The 27,672-nt window shown below is 37.1% G+C and overlaps 1 protein-coding gene across 1 annotated transcript in view; it reads left to right on the top strand.

Moving 5' to 3' along the window:
• CDH19 (cadherin 19) overlaps positions 1 to 27,392 on the top strand; it is a 78,450-nt gene extending 51,058 nt beyond the window's left edge. The window contains exons 9-11 of the mRNA XM_003406256.3: positions 21,864 to 21,981; positions 24,072 to 24,323; positions 26,646 to 27,392. Of these exons, the coding sequence (XP_003406304.2) occupies positions 21,864 to 21,981; positions 24,072 to 24,323; positions 26,646 to 27,136 (861 nt within the window). The 3' untranslated portion in view covers positions 27,137 to 27,392. The remainder of the gene's footprint in view (positions 1 to 21,863; positions 21,982 to 24,071; positions 24,324 to 26,645) is intronic.
• The last annotated feature ends 280 nt before the right edge of the window (positions 27,393 to 27,672 follow it).

The raw sequence follows: 27,672 nt of genomic DNA on the forward strand, positions 1-27,672 counted from the left end.
TAAAACAAACAAACAAACAAAAAACTCCCAACAAAAAAAAAAGCCCTGGCCCAGATGGCTTCACTGGAGAATTCTACCAAACATTTGGAGACGAGATTGTATCTGTACTACCCAAACTATTTCAGAACACAGAAAAGGAAAGGATACTTCTGAATTCATTCTATGAAGCCAGCATAACCCTGATACCAAAACCAGACAAATACACCACAAAAAACGAAAACTACAGATCAATATCTCTCATGACAACAAAATTCTAACCAATAGAATTCAGCATCATATTAAAATAATAATAATATGCCACAACCAAACAGGATTCATACCAGGTATGCAAGGATGGTTCAACATTAGAAAATCAATTCACATAATCCACCATATAAATAAAACAAAAGAATCACATGATCATCTCAATCAATGCAGAAGAAGCATTCAATAAAGTCCAACAATTATTCCTGATAAGAGCTCTCAATAAAATAGAAACAGAAGGGAAATTCCTTAACATAATGAAGGGCATCTATACAATCAACATCATTCTTAACAGAAAGAGGTTGAAAATATTCCTCCTGAGAACAGGAACAAGACAAGGATGCCCTTTATCACCACTCTTATTTAATATTGTGCTGGAAGTTCTAGCTAGAGCAATAAGGCAAGAAAAAGAAATAAATGGCATCCAAATTGGTAAGGAAGAAGTAAAACTATCCTTGTCTGCAGATGATATGATACTATACATAAAGAACCCAAAGGGCTCCACAGGAAGACTACTGGAACTAATAAAAAGATTCAGCAGAGTGGCAAGATATAAGATAAACATAGAAAAATCAGTTGGATTCCTACACACCAATAAAGAGAAAGATAAAAAGGAAATCAGGAAGACTACACCATTTATGACCCCCACTGCCGTCGAGTCAATTCTGACTCATAGCGACCCTATGGGACAGAGTAGAACTGCCCTGTAGAGTTTCCAAGGAGCACCTGGTGGATTTGAACTGCCGACCTTTTGGTTAGCAGCCGTAGCACTTAACCACTACACCACCAGAGTTTCCACCATTTATGACAGCCCCTAAAAAAAAAAAAAAATACTTAGGAATAAATCTAACCAGGGATATAAAAGACCTATACAAAGAAAACTACAAAACACTATTGCAAGAAATCAAACAAGACCTACAAAAATGGAAACACAGACCACGGTCTTGGATAGGTAGGCTCAACATTGTGAAAATGTTGTTTCTACCCAAAGGAATCTACAAATACAATGCAATCCCAGTTCAAATACCAAAACATTCTTTAACAAGATGGAATAACTAACCATTAAGTTAATATGGAAAGAGGCCCCAGATAAGTAAAACACTATTGAAGAAGAAGAATAAAGTAGGAGGAGTCTCACTACCTGACCTCAGAACCTACTATTTGACTGCAGTACTCAAAACAGCCTGGTACTGGTACAATGACAAACACATTGATCAACTGAGTGGAATTAAGAACCCAGATGTAAGTCGATCCACCTACAGTCACCTAATCCTTGACAAAGTCTCAAAGTCCATTAAAGTGGGAAAAGGCAGTCTTTTTTAACAAATGGTGCTGGCAAAACTGGATGTCCGTCTGTAAAAAATGAAACAGGACCCATACCTCACACCACACACAAAAATTAATTCAAAAATGGATCTTAGACCTAAATATAAAAGCAAAAACTATAAAGATCATAGAAGAAAAAATGAGTCAATTCTAAAGGCCCTAATACATGGTATAAATAGGATACAAACCATAACTAACAATATACAAACACTAGAAGATAAGCTAAATAACTGGGATCTTCTAAAAACTAAACACTTATGCTCATCAAAAGACTTCACCAAAAGAGTAAAAAGAGAACCTACAGGCTGGAAAAAAAATTTTGGCTATGACAGATCCGACAAAGGTCTAATCTCTAAAATCTACAAGAAAATCCAACACCTCTACAACAAAAAGACAAATAACCCAATTAAAAAATGGGCAAAGGACATGAACAGACACTTCACCAAAGAAGACATTCAGGTGGCTAACAGACATATTAGGAAATGTTCACGATAAACGTAAATCAAAACTACAACGAGATACAATCTCACTCCAACATTACTGGCACAAATCAAGAAAACAGAAAATAACGAATGTTGGAGAGGCATTGAGGAGTTTGGAACTCTTATGCACTGCTGATGGGAATGTAAAATGGTACAACCATTTTGGAAAACAATATAGCACTTCCTTAAAAAAACTAGAACTAGAAATACCATAGGATCCAGCAATCCCACTCCTAGGAGTATATCCTAGAGAAATAAGAGCCGTCACAAGAATAGCCATATGCACACCCATGTTCATTGCAACATTATTCACAACAGCAAAAAAGATGGAAACTACCTAAGTGCCCATCAACTTATGAATGGATAAACTATGGTACAGACACACATTGGAATACCATGCAACAATAAAGACCAATGAAGAATCTGGGAAACACCTCACAACATGGATGAATCTGGAGGGCATAATGCTGAGTGAAATAAGTAAATCACAAAAGGACAAATACCATATGAGACCACTGTTATAAAAACTAATGAAAAGGTTTACACACAAAAAGAAACAATTTTTGATTGTTATAAGCAAGGGATGGGAAGGGAAAAATACTAACTAGACAATAATTAAGTTGTAACTTGGTGGAGGGTAAGACAGTACACAATACTGGAGAAGTGAGCACAACTTGACCAAGGTAAGATCATGGGAGCTTCACAGACACATCCAAACTCCCTCAGAGACCCAATTACCGGGCTGAGTGCTGGAGACCATAGTCTCAGGGGACATCTAGCTCAGTATCTTTGTGTTCTGGACTGCTTCTAAGAAGGAAAAAACGATAAAATATCAGTGTTTAAAATAGGTAGAACTGCTCAAAAAGAAACTAAAATACTAATTTCAGGGCAATGTACTCTAATGGTACCCAAAAACCCAGTGTCATGGAGTTGATTCCGACTCATAGCGACCCTATAGGACAGAGTAGAACTGCCCCACAGAGTTTCCAAGGAGCACCTGGTGGATTTGAACTGCTGACCATTTGGTTAGCAGCTGTAGCACTTATATGGTAGTTAAACTCTTCTGAGAAAAAAAATACCAATTTGATGTAGTGGCATAAAGTTTCTTGTGACCTGCTAAGATTTTAAATATAAAATCACCTAAAAAATTGATGAAATAATCTATTTTTAAAAAATATTATAAATATTTTTATTAAGCTTCAAATAGTTTAAATATATTTCCCAACATCATATAGTTTATAAATTATTGAGCCAGGATTATAATTTGTATCTTTCTCCAAAAGCCAGACTGATTTCAACCACACCATGCTAATCATGAAAAGTAGCCATCCTTTGACTAGTTTTGCATAATACAAGAAGTAAGAGAGATGCTTTTTCTTTCTTTTTTTTTCTGTATTCAGGAAGGAATTGTGTTTATAATTTTAAGGGCAAAAATAAAGCCAATCTTATTGATTCTCGCCACCTTTCTGAGATGTCCACTGCTCAAACACAGAGTAAGTCCCATTTGTCAGCCTTATTTCAGGAGAAAGAAAAAAAAAAAAAAAACTTGTTGCTGTGGAGTCGATTCCGACTCATAGCGACCCTATAGAACAGAGTAGAACTGCCCCATAGTTTCCAAGGCTGCGCCTGGTGGATTTGAACTGCCAACCTTTTGGTTAGCAGCCATAGCAGTTAACCACTACACTGCCAGGGTTTCCATTTCAGGAGGAAGACTATAAATAATCAAATAATTCTAAAGCGACTTGTAGATAATCACTACTGAAATCTAGAAGCTGGTTTCAGTCCTTTAAGTATCTGAAAGAATACTTTATATCATGGCTAGATGTAAAGTTCCTTTACTCAGATCCGAGAGGAAGCCGATATTCCCATTCAACCCACTACAGACACTACGGTTTATGAACTGACATTGTAGCGACAGATAATGTGAGTGCCATCAGTATATAATGCACCCGTCTAGTGTTACCATATAGTAGTATATTTAATGCTACTGATAAACAAAATGAAACAAAAACATACTAGGTTTCCTCAAGAAATAGATGGAAATGTTGAACAAAATAGGATACAAAAATAGTAGCCAATGCGAACAGGTTTGTAATATGTGAAACTGGTAGAATAAAATCAGTGTGGACAGGTGAAATACTCAATAAATAAAATTGGAAGTCGTCTCCAGAAAACAAACAAACAAACAAAAAATCTCGTCTCTCTTTCTTGCTCACTCTCTGGCTCTCTTTCCCTTTATTTTTAGTAATGTTTAAGTCAACTCTGAGGAAAACTCCATGTCATTTTGTTTTTTATTTGTGATTTTTGATTTGTTTTCTTTTGTTATTTATTTTCAAATAATATATTTTAATAAAAGAGAGTCCTACCTATAGTTCAACACTAGTTGAGATATGTTGTACTCAGATGCTAGCAATTAAAATTAATTCTTTCTTAACTACAAGAGATGTTTTCTATCTATCTGTCTGTCTGTGTCTAAGACAGAGCCCAAAGCTATAAAAAATTATAGAAAATACTTCTGTTTTTAGGCAATATACCTCATCTAAATGTCTAATAGAATCTCGAATTTTGGGAATAGTAAAGAACTCTCTAAAATTAAATTTGAGAGAATGCATACAGAAAATATGAAAAAGCAAGAATACGAAATAGAGGAAAAACTTTTATATATTAAAAGTATCATAGGCTTAAAAGACAAAGGATGAAGAAGATTGCAGAACAAATAAATATTTGAAAGCAGTGTCAAATTTAGTAAATCTTTTCTATTATAAAAAAAATATATATATATATATAAATAACTTTATTCATAAACCCTATACCTTTTTTGGTAGGTCAATAGATTTTAATTAAAAATACAGGCAAAAGGTAGTTAGGGACATAATTATTTATGAATATCTAAAAAAAGTAATTCTACCATTAATATACAGAGATGACTTACTGGTTAAGAAAACGCTATCCTGTTTAAAAGCTAGTTCTAGGTACTGATACTTACCTATAGGTAAGCTGGTCAATAAAGAAATGCCTAAGAACTTTGTATCCACTACAGATGGCATATAGGTTATTTTCAACATAAATGTTTTCCCCACGCTTGGGTTTTTTTTTTTTAATTGAACTTTTTGCAAATAATTTTCTGAAAAATGCATTGATAGAAATTATCATGATTTTTCCTTTATTATCAACTCCAGAAACTACATCCATTATTATATATTCTTTTAAAATATTACTAAGCCTTTTAGGAATCAAGCATTTGAATAATTTTAATAATCAATTTCAATCAACTGATTGATAAAAACACGTTTGATGAATTATTTATATATATATAGCAATACTAACAAAGTGGCTATATAAAAAAAAGAGGGCAAAACATAATTTAAGCTTAATTTAGGAATAATAACCAAGGTAAAGGGTATTTGGAGATGCCATTTACCAAATAAATCATCTTTAACCCAATTAAAAAAAAAAAGCAGTCTTTCAAATTGGCTCCTAGATTATTAGAGCAACCAGATTAATGAGTCTTGAAGTAATACGATTTCTGGCAATTAGATTACAGAGAAATCAATAAGTCATCCTATAAAAGGAACAGATTCATTTATTACCTTTTTTTAACATCTAGAATATAAGATTTTTAAAACTTGTATTCACAAACAATTAGGGAGATTTTCTTTGAAATGTGAAACTTGATTTTTACAGTTTGTGATGTGACTGTGTGTGTGAGAATTTTTGAGATTGTCCGTGAGCTTTGCTGGTTTTCTTTTTATTGTGTAAACCTGTAAATAGATGGGATGGAGAAAAATATGGCATTGTAAAACAATTTTAAATTATACAAAAGCATTTCAGTGGAGAAGTCTATGTCTTATGCCTTTACTGTATACAATGTTTTCCTGTTTTAAAAAAGATTTTGCTTGTTTCCAAAAATAATCGATAATTTGTTAATGGTGAATTTGTAATGCTGGAGATTGCTTCATTGTGGTAGAATATCAGAAAACAAATAAGTCATTTTATTCCCAGGTAATTATCTTTCTTGGCCCGTAACGTGGCTAAAGAGTCAAAGAAAACATAGGTATTTAATTCAAGTTTCTTTATTTTTTTTCAGTGGGATTATCTACTACAATTCTAATTTAGTCATAAGTCATACATAGCACACATCTTTCCCAATAATAGCTAGTGTCTGGGTGAACTTGATGGATTTATCTCTTTACTTCAAGAAAAATGAACAAGTTAGCAAAATATGTTTTGTTCCCTTAATCTATTCTTTAGCTGCTGTCTTTTGTTTCATGTTTGTTTCTTTTATTTTGTTTTGTCCTGTGTTTTTGAGAGACAAAGGTGTTCTTTGAACAAATGAACATTTGTTTTCCAGTGTTAATTCGGGGGAGTATTACTTCCCAGTTGATTGTCTCAGACCATTGTATGAACTGATTGGTATTCTTGATCATTGTCTAAAAATCATGCGTTTTAAGAACCCAAGGGTTTTAATTCAAATGTGTCTCCTCATGTGGGAATAAAACATCAACAACAACAGTGAACAACAGTAACAAAGAGATAGTACAGTGCGATAATAGCGAGAGACCTATTCTAGCATGCACCCACACTTCCCAGATGAGATAATCTCCTAATCAAGTGGAATACCAGTCTTCTCCTCTTAAAAAATGATATAACTTCTGCTCTACAATGTCTACTGTATAAGAATTTTGTAAAGATAATATAAAACCAAATGAAAAAATAGGTAGGACTTCATTAAAACAATTTTGTTAATATTAACACTTAAGAGTAATGTCACACATTATAAATTCTTAGTGTGGCATCCATTTCCTTCTAAGGGGATTATGAATGATCTAGAAACCCTAGTGGCATAGTGGTTAAGACTACTGCTGCTAACCAAAAGGTCAGCAGTTTGAATCCACCAGGCGCTCCTTGGAAACTCTATGGGGCAGTTCTACTCTGTCCTATAGGTCCTCTATGAGTTGGAATTGGCTTGACGGCAATGGGTTATAAGGTGTTTATGAACCCTTGATATTGTAATAGAACCAACAATGTCAACATGTATTTCACATGAGAGTAGGAGCAGGATAAAGTCTTTTGTCAGATGCTCAAAACAATTATTTAAAAAATATAAGAACTAGGTTACAAATAAAGTAAGTCAAAATGCACACGCATTAAATATAATAAGAGGAAACTGATATAATTAGTACCAATAACAATAGTCAAATATCTCACTAGTATGTGCCATCATGGAGTTTAGTGGGGAGTCAGAGAAGGAAACTGATTATTTTTTAAAAAGTAAATTTAGATAGTCACTTCACACCAAAATAAATTACCAATAAAAGCCCAGTCCCAGTGCCGTTGAGTCGATTCCGACTCATAGCGACCCTATAGGACAGAGTAGAACTGCCCCATAGAGTTTCCAAGGAGCACCTGGTAGATTCCAACTGCCGACCCTTTGGTTAGCATCTGCAGCACTTAACCACTATGCCACCAGGGTTTCCTAAATTACCAATACCACCAGCCAGTGCTGTCGAGTCGATTCCGACTCATAGATTATTTAAAAAAAAAAAAAAATACCTTGAAGCCCTGAGATAGAAAAGAATATAGATAAACACATACTTGATAATGGTGCAGAAAATAATTTTAAGGGCTTAAACAGAAGAGAGAGTATCTATAATTTCAATTATGTAAGAATTATTTAAGGAAGATCAACATTTGGCCATCATATCCCATGTAGGGATTCTTGTAGTCTCAAAAAGACTGCTATCAAGCCAGTATTTTAATAGTTTATGTATGACACTGGTTTTGGAAAATCAATTTTTTTTTGTTAGTTATTTGTCTCTAATCTCTGTATTGTATTCAAAGAAGTATGACACTAGAGAGAGAAAAAAAAAAAAATACTGACAGCCAGTCTTTCTCTTTAAAGATTCTGAAATGAAGTAGATTATTTTTTGTCTCATTTTCCACAGGATCAAATAGCTGGATGAAATGACGGGTTAAAAGCTGTAGTACATCTATTTTATTTGGATAGTTAATTCATTCATTATAAAGTAAAATCACAACCACAGAATAGTTGTACTCCATAGTAGAGGAAACCAGACAATTCCTCAATGTCCCATATAGGTAAAAAAAGAATTTTTGATTTCCTTCTTGATGTGTACATGTTTGGGCTGAGGAGGAGGGGGGAACTTTCAGTGGTTTGCTATTTATGAATAATAAATGAGCTGACAGAGTAATTTGCCCTTTTCTTTTGGTGGAAACAGCATCAGTTTTCAAATCAAAGATTCTCTTTATCTTGACTGATATTAAACATACTTCCAGAAGTATAATATCAGTGATTTTTTTATTCTGTCATACCAATACTCTTGTCCAATATCCCCATGTAATTTTTTACTCTTGTCTAAGTTTCTGAGGTCTCACATTGTGACCCCTGGTTTTCTTCACATCTTCCCCTCTCCCTCTCATTTGTGTGTCTCCTGCTTTTCATTTTTTTCTCAAACTCACTCCTTCTAGTTTCTCATTCACCCCTATGTTTCAGTTACAGTTCATATCTAGACTAGTTCATATCAAGACAACTAGATCTTTATTTCTAGTCAGCTCATTCTTCTATAATTTTAAGCTGTATATTAAACTAACTGCAAAAAGTTTTTACTCAATATTCCATGGTTACATCAAAATCACTCCCAAGTCTGCCCTTTTATCAGTATTCCTAGCAAAAGTTTCTGTAACTCAACAAGTTGTGCAAGAAAGATAGGTTGACATCTTCCTTGTTCCCTTTGCATCTTTTACTCTCCACGTTCAGTGATCAGGAGGTGATGCAAAGGTTAAGTGCTTGGCTATTGACTGAAAGGTAGACAATATGAATCCACCCAGTGGCTCCTGCTAGAGGATAGACCTGGAGATTTGCTCCCATAAATATTACAGTCTAGAAAGCCCCATAGGGCAGTTCTACTTATCCCATGGATCGCTATAGTTGGAATTGACTTCATGGCACCTAACAACAACAACATCCAGTCAATCATTAAGTCTTATTGATTCCATCTCCTAAATACCTCTTTAATGTGATGATCTCTCTCTATCCTCACTCTTGCTACCCCACGAGAGATCTAACATATCTTCTGGAGTGGACCTCAGACAGTTCTACCGGGGGACTTTCCTATAAAACCAGACTGCTTCATCCAATCTCACAGAAAACATGCAGAAGCATGCCACAGTTACTTTTCATCACTCTGTTAGGTAATCCTGTAGATATGTAGACCATGTCCGGGTCAGATTTTAGTGGTCGGGCAATGGCCAGAAGAACATATAGTGTGCCCAATTGGAAATGGTGTACTGGGGGTATGACTTATTAAGTATATTTCAATAAATTGATCATTTATATCAATTAATACTCAACATCTGTATATTGATTTATAATTTATATTCCATTATAGTTTATAATTTTATTTGACAATTTATCCCTTTTCTAATCATGGTGGTAGATTGCACTGCTACTTGCTTTGTAGTCATGGAAAATGAAACTAAAATGTGTTAAGTGATTGTTCCAAATCATAGTGTACAATAGTAGTTTCTTTGGCCAACTGTCAAAAAATGTATGTTTAATAATGGCCACACCTATTGTTCTTGGAAAAGTGAGCATTGGTCTGATTTTTTCATCAGGACATTTAATCTGGGAATGACATTTTACTAATCTGGACTTATCTGTGTCCCCTTTAGTAGGGAAAAGCAAAAGTACAAACTAATTGATAGAGGAAAAGTGATTATCTTTCTTCCTATAATTATCTTTAAAGTCAAATACTATTTGTAGTTTCATAAAATGATTATGCTGAACTTTATGAAACTTATGAAACTGTCACTGTTTGGCCATTTTTGACCTACATAACATTAATTTCATTTGCTTTAACCTAATATACCATCCTTAAAGATTTTCATATGCTATTCTTTTGTCTGGATAAAAAAAACCATTGCCATCAAATTGATCCTGACTAAGAGTGACCCTATAGGACAAAACAGAAATGCCCCATAGGGTTTCCGAGGCTGTAATCTTAGGGAAGCAGACTGCCACATTTTTCTTCCGCAGAGCGGCTCATGGATTCGAACCGCCAATCTCGTGGGTAGCCATAGATCTCTTAACTACTGCACCACCAGGGCTCCTTGTCTGGATCACATTTTCCCAATTAATTGATATTTTTATTTAGGTGTTAATACGTTATCGGCTGTTTTCGCGTGCCATCTGGTAGACTGTGACTCAAAGCGACCCAAGTGTTACTATATATGTATATAAATATTAGTATAATTATCAATTGCAGTACTCCCACGATGGCAAAATGTCTCTTTCTCCTATATCAAAACTCAATTATTCCCTCCCAACCCCCAATCCCAGTTATTTTTGGTCTATATTTTATAGCAATTATATGACTTATTATAACGGTCTTTCTCTGCCTTTTGGGGGGCATTTTGTTTGCTTGTTATTTTTATGTATCTCATGTTGTTTACGGCAGCTTTTTGTATTCATGTGCGGGAATCACTCTAAAAGCTAAACGTGTCCCGAGACCAGGTGTACGTCTCAAACATTTTCATGGCGGCTGTAGCATGAGCTTGCATTCAAATGCTGAGCTGCCCAATTTACTTGCCTGAGATAATTAACTTGAGGCTTAATATAAGTTTTTATAAAATAAGGACGATCATAAGATTTATTCCATAGGATCCATGTGAAGATTAGCTAACATAATGCAGGGTCTGGCCTATAGATAAGCTCTCGTTAAAAGGTGGTATTTCTAGATTGTCTGTGTGGACACAAAGCATTTCCATTACAGGTTTCAAAACACTACAAATTTAAAATGGAATATATTGGATCAGAAAATGTTAGACAGAACTCCACACAGAAAATAAAGAGGGTATTAAAAATCTAGGCTCTCAAAATCTGCCAGTTATTGCTGATTTTCTAGCTCCTCAAACCATGGTTGTTTTGTGTGTGTGTGTGTGTGTATTTATATATATATATATATTTAATTTGGCTTTGCTCCTTCTATAAATGTATAAACCAGTAATAGGTTCCAGGGAAATAGATATAAGTAAATAGCGTAGAAATCTAGGGTTTGTCTTTTTCTGTCTGTCTCTTTTCCTTCTTCCCTCTTCAAGCAACACAACAAAGGAATTTTTCTTAAAATTTTACTTGAAAATTAAAACAAACAAAAACCTTCCAATGTTATATTAAAAAGAAAAATGAACATTCCCTGGTCAAGACATTGTTCTTTTTGTTAGGTGCCGTCAAGTTGGTTCTGACTCATAGCGACCCTCTGTACAACAGAATGAAACACTGCCCGGCCCTGTGCCATCCTCACAATTGTTATTCTTGAGTGCATTGTTGCAGGCACTATGTCAATCTATCTCATCGAGGGCCTTCCTCTTTTTCGTTGACCCTCTATTTTACCAAGTATGATGTCCTTCTTCAGTGACTGGTGCCTCCTGATAACATGTCCAAAGTGTGTAAGGCGAAATCTTGCCATCCTTGCTTTTAAGGAGCATTCTGGCTGTTCTTCCTAGACAGATTTGTTGGTTCTTCTGGCAGTCCATGGTATATTCAATATTCTTTGCCGACACCATAATTCAAAGGCATCAATTCCTCTTTGGTCTTCCTTATTCATTGTCCAACTTTCTCATGCATATGAGGCAATTGAAAACAATTGCTATTTAACACTTTAAAGAGGTCTTTTGCAGCAGATCTTCCCAATGTAATATGTCCTTTGATTTCTTAACTGCTGCTTCCATGGGCATTAACTGTGGATCCAGGTAAAGTGAAACTCTTGGCAACTTTAATCTTTTCTCCGTTTATCATGATTTTGCTTATTGGTCCAGTTGTGAGGATTTTTGTTTTCTTTTTGTTGAGGTGTAATGCTGAGCTTTGTTTTTTCATGAAAAGTGTACAGGTTCAAGGTTAGTTCAATAGTATAAATGATACTTGATGTGCGACTGATTTTATTATGCTAGTAGTTTTCTATATTTGTAAAACAGTGGAATCCAATAAAATATTTTATTTTATTGGAAGCCTAAATTACAAAGAAAATCAGAGTGAAGGTGTGTTTATTGGAAAGATGTGCTGAGACCCTGCTCATTCAGTTTACCTACATAAATGTATAGGACAGTTTGATTAATTATAAGTATTATAAAACATATTCAAAGTTAAAAATCTCTCCAGTGTTCGTAAGTTTTCATACATGAAAGGGAGGCATTTTATTTATTCAGATGCACGTGTTTAATATACCCATAACCCATTACCATCGAGTCTATTCTGACTCATAGCACCCCTATAGGATAGAGTAGAACTGCCCCTATAGAGTTTCCAAGGAGTGCCTGGTGGATTTGAACTGCCAACTCTTTGGTTAGCAGCCCTAGCACTTAACCACTACGCCACCAGGGTTTCCCGTGTTTAATATAGAACCTCAGAATTTCCTTCCGTGTTTAATATATAACCTCAGAATGAGATTACTTACAACATGCACAGCACCCTCCTTTGAAAATCCCCGAAAGAGAATCTTTTCATGAAGAAAACACCTAACAGACATGTACTGATCGTGAAGCAAGCTCTTCGACAAGCTAAGAAATTAAATCTTAAATTGAATTCTAAAGTTTAAGTAGTAGTATCTCTATTTTTTTTTTTTTTTTTTTGAATTTTTATTAAGCTTCAAGTGAACATTTACCATTCCAATCAGTCTGTCACATGTAGGTTTACATACATCTTACTCCCTTCTCCCACTTGCTCTCCCCCTATTGAGTCAGCCCTTACAGTCTCTCGTTTCGTGCCAATTTTACCTTCTTCCCTCTCTCTCTATCTTCCCATCCCCCCTCCAGTCAAGAGTTGCCAACACACTCTCCCGTGTCCACCTGATTTAATTAGCTCACTCTTCATCAGTATCTCTCTCCCCCCCACTGACCAGTCCTTTTCATGCCTGATGATTTGTCTTCGGGGTTGGTTCCTGTCCTGTGCCATCAGAAGTTCTGGGGAGCATTGTCTCTGGGATTCCTCTAGTCGCAATCATACCATTAGGTGTGGTCTTTTAATGAGAATTTGGGGTCTGTATCCCATTGGTCTCCTGCTCCCTCAGGAGTTGTCTCTTGTGCTCCCTGACAGGGCAGACATCGATTGTGGCCGGGCACCAACTAGTTCTTCTGGTCTCAGGATATTGTAGGTCTCTGGTTCAAGTGGCCCTTTCTGTCTCTTGGGTTCTTAGTTGTCGTGTGACCTTGGTGTTCTTCCTTTGCCTTTGCTCCCGGTGGGTTGAGACCAATTAATGTATTTTAGATGGCTGCTTGTTGGCATTTAGGACCCCAGGTGCCACAATTCAAAGTGGGATGCAGAGTGTTTTCATAATAGAATTGTTTTGCCCATTGATTTAGAAGTCCTCTCAAACCAAGTTCCCCAGACCCCAGCCCCTGCTTCGCTATCCTTTGAAGCTTTCATTTTATCTCGGAAACCTCTTTACTTTTAATCCTGTCCAATTAGGCTGACCTTCCTTGTTTTGAGTGTTGTCTTTCCCTTCACCCAAAGCAGTTCCCATCTACAGATTGATCAATAAAAAGCCCTCTCCCTCCCTCCCTCCCTCCCTCCCCCCTTTGTAACCACAAAAGTATGTGTTCTTTTCCGTTTTTTCTATTTCTCAAGATCTTATAATAGTGGTCTTATACAATATTTGTCCTTTTGCAACTGACTCATTTCGCTCAGCATAATGCCTTCCAGATTCCTCCATGTTATGAAATGTTTCAGAGATTCGTCACTGTTCTTTATCGATGCGTAGTATTCCATTGTGTGAATATACCACAATTTATTTACCCATTCGTCCGTTGATGGACATCTTGGTTGCTTCCAGCTTTTTGCTATTGTAAACAGAGCTGCAATAAACATGGGTGTGCATATATCTGTTTGTGTGAAGGGTCTTGTATTTTTAGGGTATATTCCGAGGAGTGGGATTTCTGGGTTGTATGGTAGTTCTATTTCTAACTGTTTAAGATAACGCCAGATGGATTTCCACAGTGGTTGTACCATTTTACAATCCCACCAGCAGTGTATGAGAGTTCCAGTCTCTCCGCAGCCTCTCCAACATTTATTATTTTGTGATTTTTGAATTAATGCCAGTCTAGTTGGTGTCAGATGGAATCTCATCGTAGTTTTAATTTGCATTTCTCTAATGACTAATGATCGAGAGCATTTTCTCGTGTATCTGTTGGCTGCCTGAATATCTTCTTTAGTGAAATGTGTGTTCATATCCTTTGCCCACTTCTTGATTGGGTTGTTTGTCTTTTTGTGGTTGAGTTTTGACAGAATCATGTAGATTTTAGAGATCAGGCGCTGGTCTGAGATGTCATAGCTGAATATTCTTTCCCAGTCTGTAGGTGGTCTTTTTACTCTTTTGGTGAAGTCTTTAGATGAGCATAGGTGTTTGATTTTTAGGAGCTCCCAGTTATCGGGTTTCTCTTCATCATTTTTGGTAATGTTTTGTATTCTGTTTATGCCCTGTATTAGCGCTCCTAGGGTAGATCCTATTTTTTCTTCCAAGATTTTTATCGTTTTAGTCTTTATGTTTAGGTCTTTGATCCACTTGGAGTTAGTTTTTGTGCATGGTGTGAGGTATGGGTCCTGTTTCATTCTTTTGCAAATGGATATCCAGGTATGCCAGCACCATTTGTTAAAAAGACTATTATTTCCCCAATTGACTGACACTGGTCCTTTGTCAAATATCAGCTGCTCATACGTGGATGGATTTATATCTGGATTCTCAATTCTGTTCCATTGGTCTATGTGCCTGTTGTTGTACCAGTACCAGGCTGTTTTGACTACTGTAGCTATATAATAGGTTCTGAAATCAGGTAGGGTGAGTCCTCCCACTTTCTTCTTCTTTTTCAGTAATGTTTTGCTTATCCGGGGATTCTTTCCTTTCCATATGAAATTAGTGATTTGTTTCTCTATTCCCTTAAAGTATGACATTGGTATTTGGATTGGAAGTGCGTTGTATGTATAAATGGCTTTTGGTAGAATAGACATTTTTACTATGTTGAGTCTTCCTATCCATGAGCAGGGTATGTTTTTCCATTTAAGCGTGTCCTTTTGAATTTCTTGTAGCAGAGTTTTATAGTTTTCTTTGTATAGGTCTTTTACATCCTTGGTAAGATTTATTCCTAAGTATTTTATCTTCTTGGGGGCTACTGTGAATGGTATTGATTTGGTTATTTCCTCTTCGGTGTTCTTTTTGTTGATGTAGAGGAATCCAAGTGATTTTTGTATGTTTATTTTATATCCTGAGACTCTTCCAAACTCTTCTATTAGTTTCAGTAGTTTTCTGGAGGATTTCTTAGGGTTTTCCATGTATACGATCATGTCATCTGCAAATAGTGATAGCTTTACTTCCTCCTTACCAATCTGAATACCCTTTATTTCTTTGTCTAGCCTAATTGCCCTGGCTAGGATTTCAAGTACGATGTTGAATAAGAGCGGTGATAAAGGGCATCCTTGTCTGGTTCCCGTTCTCAAGGGAAATGCTTTCAGGTTCTCTCCATTTAGAGTGATATTGGCCGTTGGCTTTGCATATATGCCCTTTATTATGTTGAGGAATTTTCCTTCAATTCCTATTTTGGTGAGAGTTTTTATCATAAATGGGTGTTGGACTTTGTCAAATGCCTTTTCTGCATCAATTGATAAGATCATGTGGTTTTTGTCTTTTGTTTTATTTATGTGATGGATTACATTAATGGTTTTTCTGATATTAAACCAGCCTTGCATACCTGGTATAAATCCCACTTGATCATGGTGAATTATTTTTTTGATGTGTTGTTGGATTCTATTGGCTAGAATTTTATTAAGGATTTTTGCATCTATGTTCATGAGGGATATAGGTCTAAAATTTTCTTTTTTTGTAATGTCTTTACCTGGTTTTGGTATCAGGGAGATGGTAGCTTCATAGAATGAGTTGGGTAGTATTCCGTCTTTTTCTATACTTTGAAATACCTTCAATAGTAATGGTGTTAAGTCTTCTCTGAAGGTTTGGTAGAACTCTGCAGTGAAGCCATCTGGGCCAGGACTTTTTTTTGTTGGGAGTTTTTTGATTACCATTTCAATCTCTTTTTTTGTTATGGGTCTATTTAGTTGTTCTACTTCTGTATGTGTTAGTTTAGGTAAGTAGTGTTGTTCCAAGAATTTATCCATTTCTTCTAGGTTGTCAAATTTGTTAGAGTACAATTTTATGTAGTAATCTGATATGATTCTTTTGATTTCATTTGGTTCTGTTGTGATGTGGTCCTTCTCGTTTCTTATTCGGGTTATTTGTTTCCTTTCCTGTTTTTCTTTAGTCAGTCTAGCCAATGGTTTATCAATTTTGTTAATTTTTTCAAAGAACCAGCTTTTGGCTTTGTTAATTCTTTCAATTGTTTTTCTGTTCTCTAATTCATTTAGTTCAGCTCTAATTTTTATTATTTGTTTTCTTCGGGTGCCTGATGGATTCTTTTGTTGCTCACTTTCTATTTGCTCAAGTTGTCGGGACAGTTCTCTGATTTTGGCTCTTTCTTCTTTTTGTATGTGTGCATTTATCAATATAAATTGGCCTCTGAGCACTGCTTTTGCTGTGTCCCAGAGGTTTTGATAGGAAGTATTTTCATTCTCGTTGCTTTCTAAGAATTTCCTTATTCCCTCCTTGATGTCTTCTATAACCCAGTCTTTTTTCAGGAGGGTATTGTTCAGTTTCCAAGTATTTGATTTCTTTTCCCTAGTTTTTCTGTTATTGATTTCTAGCTTCATTGCCTTGTGGTCTGAGAAGATGCTTTGTAATATTTCGATGTTTTGGATTCTGTAAAGATTTGTTTTATGCCCTAATATGTGGTCTATTCTAGAGAATGTTCCATGTGCGCTAGAAAAAAAAGTATATTTTGCAGCAGTTGGGTGGAGAGTTCTGTATAAGTCAATGAGGTCAAGTTGGTTGATTGTTGTAAGTAGGTCTTCCGTGTCTCTATTGAGCTTCTTACTGGATGTCCTGTCCTTCTCCGAAAGTGGTGTGTTGAAGTCTCCTACTATATATGTGGAGGTGTCTATCTCACTTTTCAATTCTGTTAAAATTTGATTTATGTATCTTGCAGCCCTGTCATTAGGTGCGTAAATATTTAATATGGTTATGTCTTCCTGATCAATTGTCCCTTTTATCATTATATAGTGTCCTTCTTTATCCTTTGTGGCGGATTTAAGTCTAAAGTCTATTTTGTCAGAAATTAATATTGCTACTCCTCTTCTTTTTTGCTTATTGTTTGCTTGATATATTTTTTTCCATCCTTTGAGTTTTAGTTTGTTTGTGTCTCTAAGTCTAAGGTGTGTCTCTTGTAGGCAGCATATAGATGGATCGTGTTTTTTTATCCAGTCCGTGACTCTCTGTCTCTTTATTGGTGCATTTAGTCCATTTACATTCAGCGTAATTATAGATAAGTAAGTTTTTAGTGCTGTCATTTTGATGCCTTTTTATGTGTGTTGTTGGCCATTTCATTTTTCCACATGCTTTTTTGTGCTGAGACGTTTTTCTTAGGAGCTTGTGAGATCCTCATTTTCATAATGTTTAACTTTGTGTTTATTGAGTCGTTACGTTTTTCTTGGCTTTTTTCTTGAGTTATGGAATTGATATTCCTTTTTGTGGTTACCTTTTTATTTACCCCTATTTTTCTAAGTAAAAACCTAACTTGTATCCTTCTATTTCGCCTTGTATCACTCTCCATCTGGCAGTTCAATGCCTCCTATATTTAGTCCCTCTTTTTGATTATTTTGATCGTTTAGCTATTGATTTCCATGATTTCCTGTTATGTGTATTATTTTGTTTATTTATTTATTTTTTAGAATTAGTCTTAATTTGTTTGTTTTTGTGCTTTCCCTGTTTGAGTTGCGTTGATATCAGGACGTTCTGTTTTGTGACCTTGTATTGTGCTGGTACCTGATATTATTGGTCATCAGGCCAAACAATCTCCTTTAGCATTTCTTGCAGTCTTGGTTTAGTTTTTGCAAATTCTCTAAACTTGTGTTTATCTGTAAATATCTTAATTTCTCCTTCATATTTCAGAGAGAGTTTTGCTGGATATATGATCCTTGGTTGGCAGTTTTTCTCGTTTAGTGCTCTGTATATGTCGTCCCATTCCCTTCTTGCCTGCATGGTTTCTGCTGAGTAGTCTGAACTTATTCTTATTGATTCTCCCTTGAAGGAAACCTTTCTTTTCTCCCTGGCTGCTTTTAAAATTTTCTGTTTGTCTTTGGTTTTGGCAAGTTTGATGATGATATGTCTTGGTGTTTTTCTTTTTGGATCAATCTTAAATGGGGTTCGATGAGCATCTTGGATAGATATCCTTTCTTCTTTCATGATGTCAGGGAAGTTTTGTGTCAGGAGTTCTTCAACTATTTTCTCTGTGTTTTCTGTCCCCCCTCCCTGTTCTGGGACTCCAATCACTCGCAAGTTATCCTTCTTGATAGAGTCCCACATGATTCTTAGGGTTTCTTCATTTTTTTTAATTCTTTTATCTGATTTTTTTCCAGCTATGTTGGTGTTGTTTCCCTGGTCCTCCAGAAGTCCCAGTCTACATTCTAATTGCTCGAGTCTGCTCCTCTGACTTTCTATTGCATTGTCAAATTCTGTAATTTTATTGTTAATCTTTTGGATTTCTACATGCTGTCTCTCTATGGATTCTTGCAACTTGTTAATTTTTCCACTATGTTCTTGAATAATCTTTTTGAGTTCTTCAACAGTTTTATCAGTGTGTTCCTTGGCTTTTTCTGCAGTTATCCTAATTTCATTTGTGATATCTTTAAGCATTCTGTAAATTAGTTTTTTATATTCTGTATCTGATAATTCCAGGATTGTATCTTCATTTGGGAAAGATTTTGATTCTTTTGTTTGGGGGGTTGGAGAAGCTGTCATGGTCTGTTTCTTTATGTGGTTTGATATGGACTGCTGTCTCCGAGCCATCACTGGGAAACTAGATTTTCCAAGTAGTCAGCTAAAAAAAAATGCAGTCAGATCCCTATCTGAATTCTCTCTCTGGCTCCGGGTATTCGGATGTTAATGGGGTCGCCTGGGGAGGGTGGGGGAGGGATCTGAGAGCTAGGAGTGTAGCACCACAGAATATAGAGCTGAACACCACGTTCACACTCCGCCCCCGTTCACCAAAATCCGGGCTGGACGGGTCCCTGGCTAGGACACTGCTTTCCTTGCTCGGAAACCAGTCCCTTCCTCCTGGGGACTTCCTCCGGTGCGCGGCACCGCTCGTGGGCACTGGGTGGGCGTTTCCCGCACGAACGGGTGGGCCCGCCCCCAGGGTCTATTCAGGCGATTATAATTAGATCCCGCGGTCACGCCCCGCCTGTGCGCGCGCCCAAATCCCAGCGGGATGACTTCCGGGTTGAGACGCTGCTTTCCCCGTTCGGGAACCAGTCACTTCCTCCCCGGGACTTCTCCTTCCGGAGCGCCACACCTCTTGCGCGAACTGGGTTGGCGTCACCTGCACGGCCAGGTGGGCCCGCCCCCTGGGTCAATTCAGGGCAATAAAAATGGACTCCGTGCTCACGCCCCGCTCGTGCGCGCGCCCAAGCCCCGGCAGGACGGAACCCCGTCTGGGACGCTACTTTCTGCGCTTCGGGACCAATCAGTTCCTCCGCACGGCCAGGTGGGCCCGCCCCCTGGGTCAATTCAGGGCAATAAAAATGGACTCCGCTCTCACGGCCCGCTCGTGCGTGCGCCCAAGCCCCAGCAGGGCGGCACTCTGGGACGCTACTTTCTGCGCTTTGGGACCAATCAGTTCCTCCCGGGGACTTCTCCTTCCAGTGTGCCACACCTCTCGCGCAAACTGGGAGGGCGTCACTCGCACGACCAGGTGGTCCCGCCCTCTGGGTCAATTCAGGGTAATAAAAATGGACCCCGCGCTCATGCCCCGCCCGCGCGCGCGCGCGCGTGCCCAGATCGCAGCGGAATGGCTCCCCGTCTGGGATGCTGCTTTCCCTGTTTTGAGACCAGACACCTCCGGGGATTTCTCCCTCTGGTGTGCCGTGCCACACGCGCGGACTGGGTGCGCGTCCTCCCGCACGAACGCGTGGGCCCCGCCCTGGGGTCAGTCCAGGGAAACACAGCTGACCTCCCCCCCCCCGCGCGCGCCCCGTCGGCTTCTCGCCTAACTCCCGGCGGACAGCACGGCACTCCAGCTGGGACGCTGTTCTCCCCCTTCTCAGATCAGTCACTGCCTCCCGGGTGTTTCTCCCTCCGGCTGCGCCCCTACGCCGCCCGCGCCAACCTGCTAGGCTTCCTCCCGGGATGGGTTCGGGGGGGAAGGGGTGGGCCCCCTTTCTGTGCCGTCTGCCCCCCTGGGCTCTGCCCCAGATCGAGCTCCGAAGGTCACCTGCCTGGTGCGCTGGCTCCTAGTTCTGAAAACAGTCGCTGTCTGCCCGTATTTGTTCGTCCTCCGTCTCTAAGTCTGTGCTTGTTGTTCAGAGTTCATAGATTGTTATGTATGTGATCGATTCCCTTGTTTTTCCGAGTCTTTGTTGCAAGAGGGATCCGCGGGAGCGTCCACCTAGTCCGCCATCTTGGCCCCCCTCCTCTATTTTTTAAATAAGTTTAGAAAACTAAAACTCGGGAACAACTAAATTTTCTAAGGTCACACAATTAGTAAGTGGCAAAGCCATGATTCAGAATATGGGACTACCAAACTCCTGCCCACCATTATGCCTATATAAAATCTTATCAAAATAAGAGCATTATGATACAATGTACACATTTATTACTTTAATCATGGAATGAATGAAAATGTTTTCCTTCTATTAGATTATTTAATAGTATATTACAATTTAACATTGTGTTATGAGGAAAAGATAAATCAAGGAAATCTGTACAAATTGCAGTAGTTTCACAAGACTGTTTATTCATGTGCAGAGATATCTGTTTTTCAAAATATAACATAAATTTGGGTCTGCCGTTTGTTTGACACCTTGTTAAAGGTTCTTTAATTCTTAAAAATTCAAAAGGGTAACTTCTATAATCAATCGAATTTACAGAATTAATCACAACTGCATTTTGTGATCTCGACAGCCTATCTCTCTTTTTTTTTTTTTACTATAATGAACTACTTAAGTAACATACTCATGTCTTGAAAGAAAATTATTAGCTGAGAACTGATTTGTTCATATCTGCATTACTTCACTTTCTGTGATGTGAGATATCAAGAGAAACTTATTTGATGTAGAAGACTTTTCTTATAGTCCTTATGGGTCAAAAGAAATCATGTACATCATCTCTAAGCTTTAATGCATTATTTCCTCAAATCGATTAAAAAGCTCATCACTTTAACAAATTCTTTACGAATCCAATAACTCAACCACAATTATGCTATTATACAAATAGGAAATATATAACATCAGCAAATCATAATGGCTGCCATTCAGATATGGAAGGACTAAGGAAAGAGAGGGAGGAATACAGAAAGTGGGAGGGGGGAATCTTGAATAAAGACAGCAGTACCTTGAGAACTTCTAAGAAGGTTAGCACATGGGACCCACCTGATCATCCACAAGAATTTGATATCATGGAATATCATAACACTCCTTTGAAAGGGGTAAATAAAAGTATTTTTAATCTGACAAAAGCTAATTTGGCAGTTATCCTCTGCAAAGTCCCTCATGATTTTGGTAAAGCAATTATATTAAAAGCAAACAAACAAAAAAAAATACAACGGCAGCAATTTTTTCCTGAGTCTCTCTCTCTCTCTCTCTCACACACACACACACAGACACACAAATATTCATCTACACAAATATTCATCTTTTTTTTTCCCTAGGTAATTCAGACCATCAGTGCAGTGGATAGAGATGAATCCATAGAAGAACACCATTTTTACTTTAATCTATCTGTAGAAGACACAATGAACTCAAGTTTTGCAATCATAGATAATCAAGGTAATGCCATTTATGCATGAGGATTTTTAACTATTCTCCTCAATTCATGTTTGATTTTAATGAAATTTATAACATTAGTTTTTATACTGTTCCTACAACATGATAATGTTGAAAAATAGAGAAAAAGAGTGACAATGAAAATGAAAACACCCAAATTCAGGTACTGAAAAGCTGGCCCCTTGTTACTCACTGGAAACCGTCGTGGTGTAGTGGTTAAGTGCCACGGCTGCTAACCAAGAGGTCAGCAGTTTGAATCCACCAGGCGCTCCTTAGAAACCGTGTGGAGCAGTTCTACCCTGTCCTATAGGGTCACTATGAGTCGGAATTGACTTGACGGCAATGAGTTTGGGTTGTTACTCACCGCCTTTCTTCAAATAAGAAAGTGCCTTTTTTTGTCATCCAGGACTGTTGGTCTTCGTAAAATCTCAACGACCCTGTAAATTTAATTGAAGCCCCAACAACCTGGTTCCTTTCATGTTCTCATATACTTCAACAATCATTCGATGAGTGGGGAAGAGATGATATATACTTAAAACTTACAGTCATGTTAGCTTGAATGATTCAAAGGTATTTGGAGTCATTAATTAGGAGCTATAAATTTATGAAATTGGTTTGAGATTTTTGCTTCCCTTCATATGTTGGAAATAATTTTATCAATATAAGAAGAGTGTTTGAAAAGGTTTTGTGTGAAAAGATAGCATTTCTTTAATCTCCAAGTGGGAATACATTAAATTATACAAAGTCACTCTGTTTACTTTTTTTATAGCTTCAGTAGCAGATTTTTTTTTTGTCCTCATATGGATTTCTAGTTTAATTTTTTTTTATATCTCAAATATATGAAAAACCATAGGATTTATTACTCATGCATTTATAATCAAAGGCCATGAACTTGTCCTTCCTTACGACTGCATTGAAGTTTCAATCCTTGGGGAGTCTTGTGGGAGAATAAAGGTAGACGGGCTTCTCTTCCTTTTGTCCTTACCAAATTCCCCAGTGAAGGGAATTCAAATATACTGAGGCTACAAAACACAAACGCCAATACACAAAATAGGTTTGAGCTTAGATTTGTTTGTATTAATATGAAATAAGTTACTAAGGCAAAATAAACACATTGAAACATAAAGAAAATGATTTATTTGGTTTAATATTTCTGGTTACAAAGTAATTTAATAAAATATATATTAAAAAAATGTAAATTTTCTCTTACCTCTTAAATATGCCTAGTAAACAAAATCACATGCATTTTATAATCTTCAAGAGCATAATGGAGAATTGGTTTTAAAAAAGATGATTTTGAAAAAGCCATAAATAAGCATATATTTCAGGAGATTTCCATTTCTTTGGTTTTTCTTACAGTTGTCTTCTAAAGTTTATCAGATAGCTACAGTAAATATTTTTTGTGGCACAGTAATCAAAAAAAGAGAAAAAAGTAAAAGAAAAACATAGTTTTGAGACACAAGAAATTGCACTGAAAAGGGTTATTTAGAATATTTTAGAATTCAAGGAAGAGCAATTCCAATGTGCTTGAAGTATACATTGTTCTTTTTTTTTTTTTTTTTTTTAATGTCCTATATAGATGAATGACTCAACAAGACAAAGGCTTAAGGATTTTCTGCATTGTATATAGAAAATTGATTAATAATGTCAAAGTGAAATGAAACAGGATTTTTCCTACCCTTTTGTTTCATTAGTAAATACACTATTTGAGATAATTAGCTGATAGATAATTGTGAAAATCTAGTGTATTTGCAGCATTTGTGAAAACAATGGTTTCCAACTTTTTTAAAAAAAGCACTGTGTATCACGTGTAATTAATTCAAATGAAATTGTTTTCTGTGTTCCACACACATTATCCCTATCTGGAATGGGTTTAAATAATTCCTCTAACTACAGAATTAGAGTTTAGGTAATGTCAAAAGAATAAAGATATTTTTTGGTGGATCATTATCTTTTTATCAGAAATCACCTCTTCCTTTTATTAGATCTTATTTGGTCATACCACTACATTATTACCCCTAGTACTATGACTCATGTGAGTTTCTTTTATAGTATATATAAAAAAAAATTATGCACATGGATTTTTGTTTTAGACAACACAGCTGTAATTTTGACTAACAGAAATGGTTTCAGCCTTCAAGAAGAGCCTGTCTTCTACATGTCCATTTTAATTGCCGACAATGGAATCCCACCGCTTACGAGCACAAACACCCTTACCATACATGTTTGTGACTGTGATGACTACGGCAGTACACAGACGTGCGGTAATAAGAAACGTATGCTTTCCATGGGATTCAGGACAGAAGTCGTAATTGCTATTCTAATCTGCATTATGATAATATTTGGTAAGTAGTACTCAGTGGAATGTCTCTTCATTTATTTAAAATAACATGATACATATATAAAAAGTTAATTCCAAAAGAGCAGTACTGTTTGTGTGTGTGTTTAATTGCTCTTCTGGATGTATTACAACTATTAAACCCAAAAGACTAAATAAAAACTAGAATTGATAAATTCACATTTCGAGTTGAAATTCAGTGATCCCTGAATGGTAGGAGCATGTGATTATGTATGTGGACATCTGTATATGCATGTTTTTGACACATGGCATTGCAAAAAACGTAAGTTATACATAAAAAATAATAACGGTGAGCTTCTGTTGAGTGCTTATTACACTCCTGGAGACTGTCTTAAGTGCTTTATATGCATTATGCAATTTAATTCTAACAATAAAATTTTTGAAGTAACAACTCTCATCATCTGCACTGTATAGATGAGAAAACTGAAACTCAAAGCGTTACGTGCTTTCCTAAGAGCCATGCAGCTAGTAAACGATGTAGTGACATTCCATAGCTACTACACTCCCCTATGAACCACCATAATGCAGCTGACTGGACACGTTACAAAAGAAAGTCAAGGTTAGCATAAGCCATTGGCGTCAAGTCAATTCTAACTCACTCATAGCGACCCTGTAGGACAGAGTAGAACTGCCCCATAAAGTTTCCAAGGAGCTGCTGGTGGATTCGAACTGCCAGGCTCTTATCCACTACACCACCAAGCTTCGTGGAAGAATGTAAAAGAGTCTTATTGAATCAAAGTGTTGAAAAAAAATAAATCTCAGTAACACAGTTTCATTTTGTTTGTTTCCAGAAGCAGGTAAGTTACTGATTTTATAGTTGAACTCCAAAATGCCTTAGTCAAGCTTTCAAGACTGTAAATGATTCATCTAATGTAGCCCTTTCCCCTTCTTTAACACACTGGTATATAACACCTAAGCCCTGCTCTTGTTTCCCTGATAACTTTTCATCACATAAACATGACATCATAAGTGTTGTGAGTCATCCTGTCAGCTGATGGTTCTGGAATCTCAACCTTGCCACTCAATCTGAGTTTGACTATGTTTCAGGACTTGCTTTGCCTTCATTCTCATCTTTCTCAAAGTTTCTAAAACCATTCATTTCTCTTTTACCACCGAACGTTATTGGACTTTTTGTCTCCGCTCCAGTTTTCAAAATGTTTTCAGTGATCTGTCATAATAAAACTGCATTTAGAACTTTATAGCTAGGTAGTAAAAGCAAGAAGCATAAACAGTGTGTGGTTGAAGGACTGAACCACTTACAGGTAGAGACCTAAACCAAGCCCAGAATCCTACAAATCAGCAAGAGGCTGCCTTACAGGCAAAGACATGAGTAGTATTTATGGGTGGAGAGTATGGGTCAACTAATAGTAACATCCTTTGAAATTTCCTGAGGCCTCTCTCAAATTTATGAATTGGAAAATTATTCATTATACTGTGTTCTATATCAAGTACGTATTTCCAATGAGTTTAAAGTCTACTACCTGAATTCACATGTGATGACCTTATTTATTTCAAGAGAACTATTTCAAATTTTTTAAATGTAAGTTGTAGGTAAAATACTATATATTTTTTTATTTTTATGATAATATTAATACTTGGTATTTGTTATAACTCCACATATCAAATTCTGAACAGCTACATGAGCTCCAAGGTTGAGTGAGGGTTGGCTATCTTTGATACATACAGTATTCTTTAAAATAAAGAGTATTCTGACTTTTTTTTATTTCTACTTAATATCTAAAATTATTTTATGTAATACATGTTGTTTCTGGACAAACTAGTCTTATGATTTAAAAACCTGGTATTTGGGAATTTCTGAAATTAATAATGTATCACAGACCACATGATCTGATCCAGCTCTGTGGTTTTGAGTCCCAGCTATCTACTTACTAGCAGTGGTCCTGGCTATGTTATTTAAGGTCCTTGTGCCCCATTTCTCTCATCTTTAATAGGTGACAGTAATAATATATGGATATCATAAATAGTTCTGGTGGCTGAACTATTAAGTGATGGGCTGCTAACCTAAATGTCTGCTTCTAAACCCACCCAGGGGCTCCCCCGGGGAAAACACCTGGTGATCTGTTTCTTAAAGATTAGAGCCTAGGAAACCTATGAGGCAGTTCTACTCTGTCACTCGGGGTGGCCATGAGTTGGAATCACTCCACTGCACAGCAGCAACAACAAAGATAACATTATCATAAGGATTCAATCAAGGAATAAATGTAAAGCTTTCAGAGCAATGCACATACTTTGTAGCCAATAAATATTAACTCAAATATTAAATATTCTGGTATGCTTTCATTGTCAGGGTTTATTTTTTTGATCCTGGGTCTAACACAAAGAAGAAAACAGACTCTATTTCCTGAGAAGGGGGAGGATTTCAGAGAGAATATATTCAGGTATGATGACGAAGGGGGAGGAGAAGAAGACACAGAGGCCTACGACATCGCAGAGCTGAGGAGCAGCACCTTTATGCGGGAACGCAAGACTCGGAAACACGCCACCTCGGAGCTCCGGAGTCTGTACAGGCAGTCTCTGCAGGTGGGCCCGGACAGCGACATATTCAGGAAATTCATCCTAGAAAAGCTCGAAGAAGCGAACAGTGATCCGTGTGCGCCTCCTTTTGACTCCCTTCAGACCTATGCTTTTGAGGGAACAGGGTCGTTAGCCGCATCGCTGAGCTCCTTGGGATCGGGAATCTCTGATCAGACTGAAAGCTACGATTACCTTAATGACTTGGGACCTCGCTTTCAAAGATTAGCTTGCATGTTTGGTTCTGCAATGCAGTCAAATAACTAAGGACTTTTTATCATTAAAATGTGTTTGGGTGAAGAGGTAAAGCACATGTGATGATAACCCCCGTTGGTCGTGAGGTACCGATAAATCTGCTCTTTGGTATATATTGTTTGCTGATTTCCTTGGAATAAATACCCCGTGGAGCCCTGGTGGCGCAGCGGTTAAAGCTATTGACTAAAAGGTCGGCAGTTCAAAACCACCAGCTGCTCCCAGGAGAAAGATGTGGTAGTCTGCTTCAGTAGAGATTTACAGTTTTTGAAACCCTATGGAATCCTATGAGTCAAATCAACTCAACAGGTTTTTTTTTTTTGTCATTTCAAGCTGCCCACGTGATGTCACTGATTGCAGACCTCGGGAGAGATGCTATGAATCAGCTCTTGAGTGCCAGTACCAGCTGGCTTTAGCATGTCCCTGAAGCACTCCACTAACTTTCCTTCAATAAAATCCAATCCAAATTCTCAAAATTTGGATGGCAAATCTAGGAAAAGCACTGGGTTAGGCCATCTTAATATTATTTCATTGTTTTTCTGTGTTTTTAA

The sequence above is a fragment of the Loxodonta africana genome, chromosome 11 (genome assembly GCF_030014295.1).
Source record: "Loxodonta africana isolate mLoxAfr1 chromosome 11, mLoxAfr1.hap2, whole genome shotgun sequence".
NCBI lineage: Eukaryota > Metazoa > Chordata > Mammalia > Proboscidea > Elephantidae > Loxodonta > Loxodonta africana.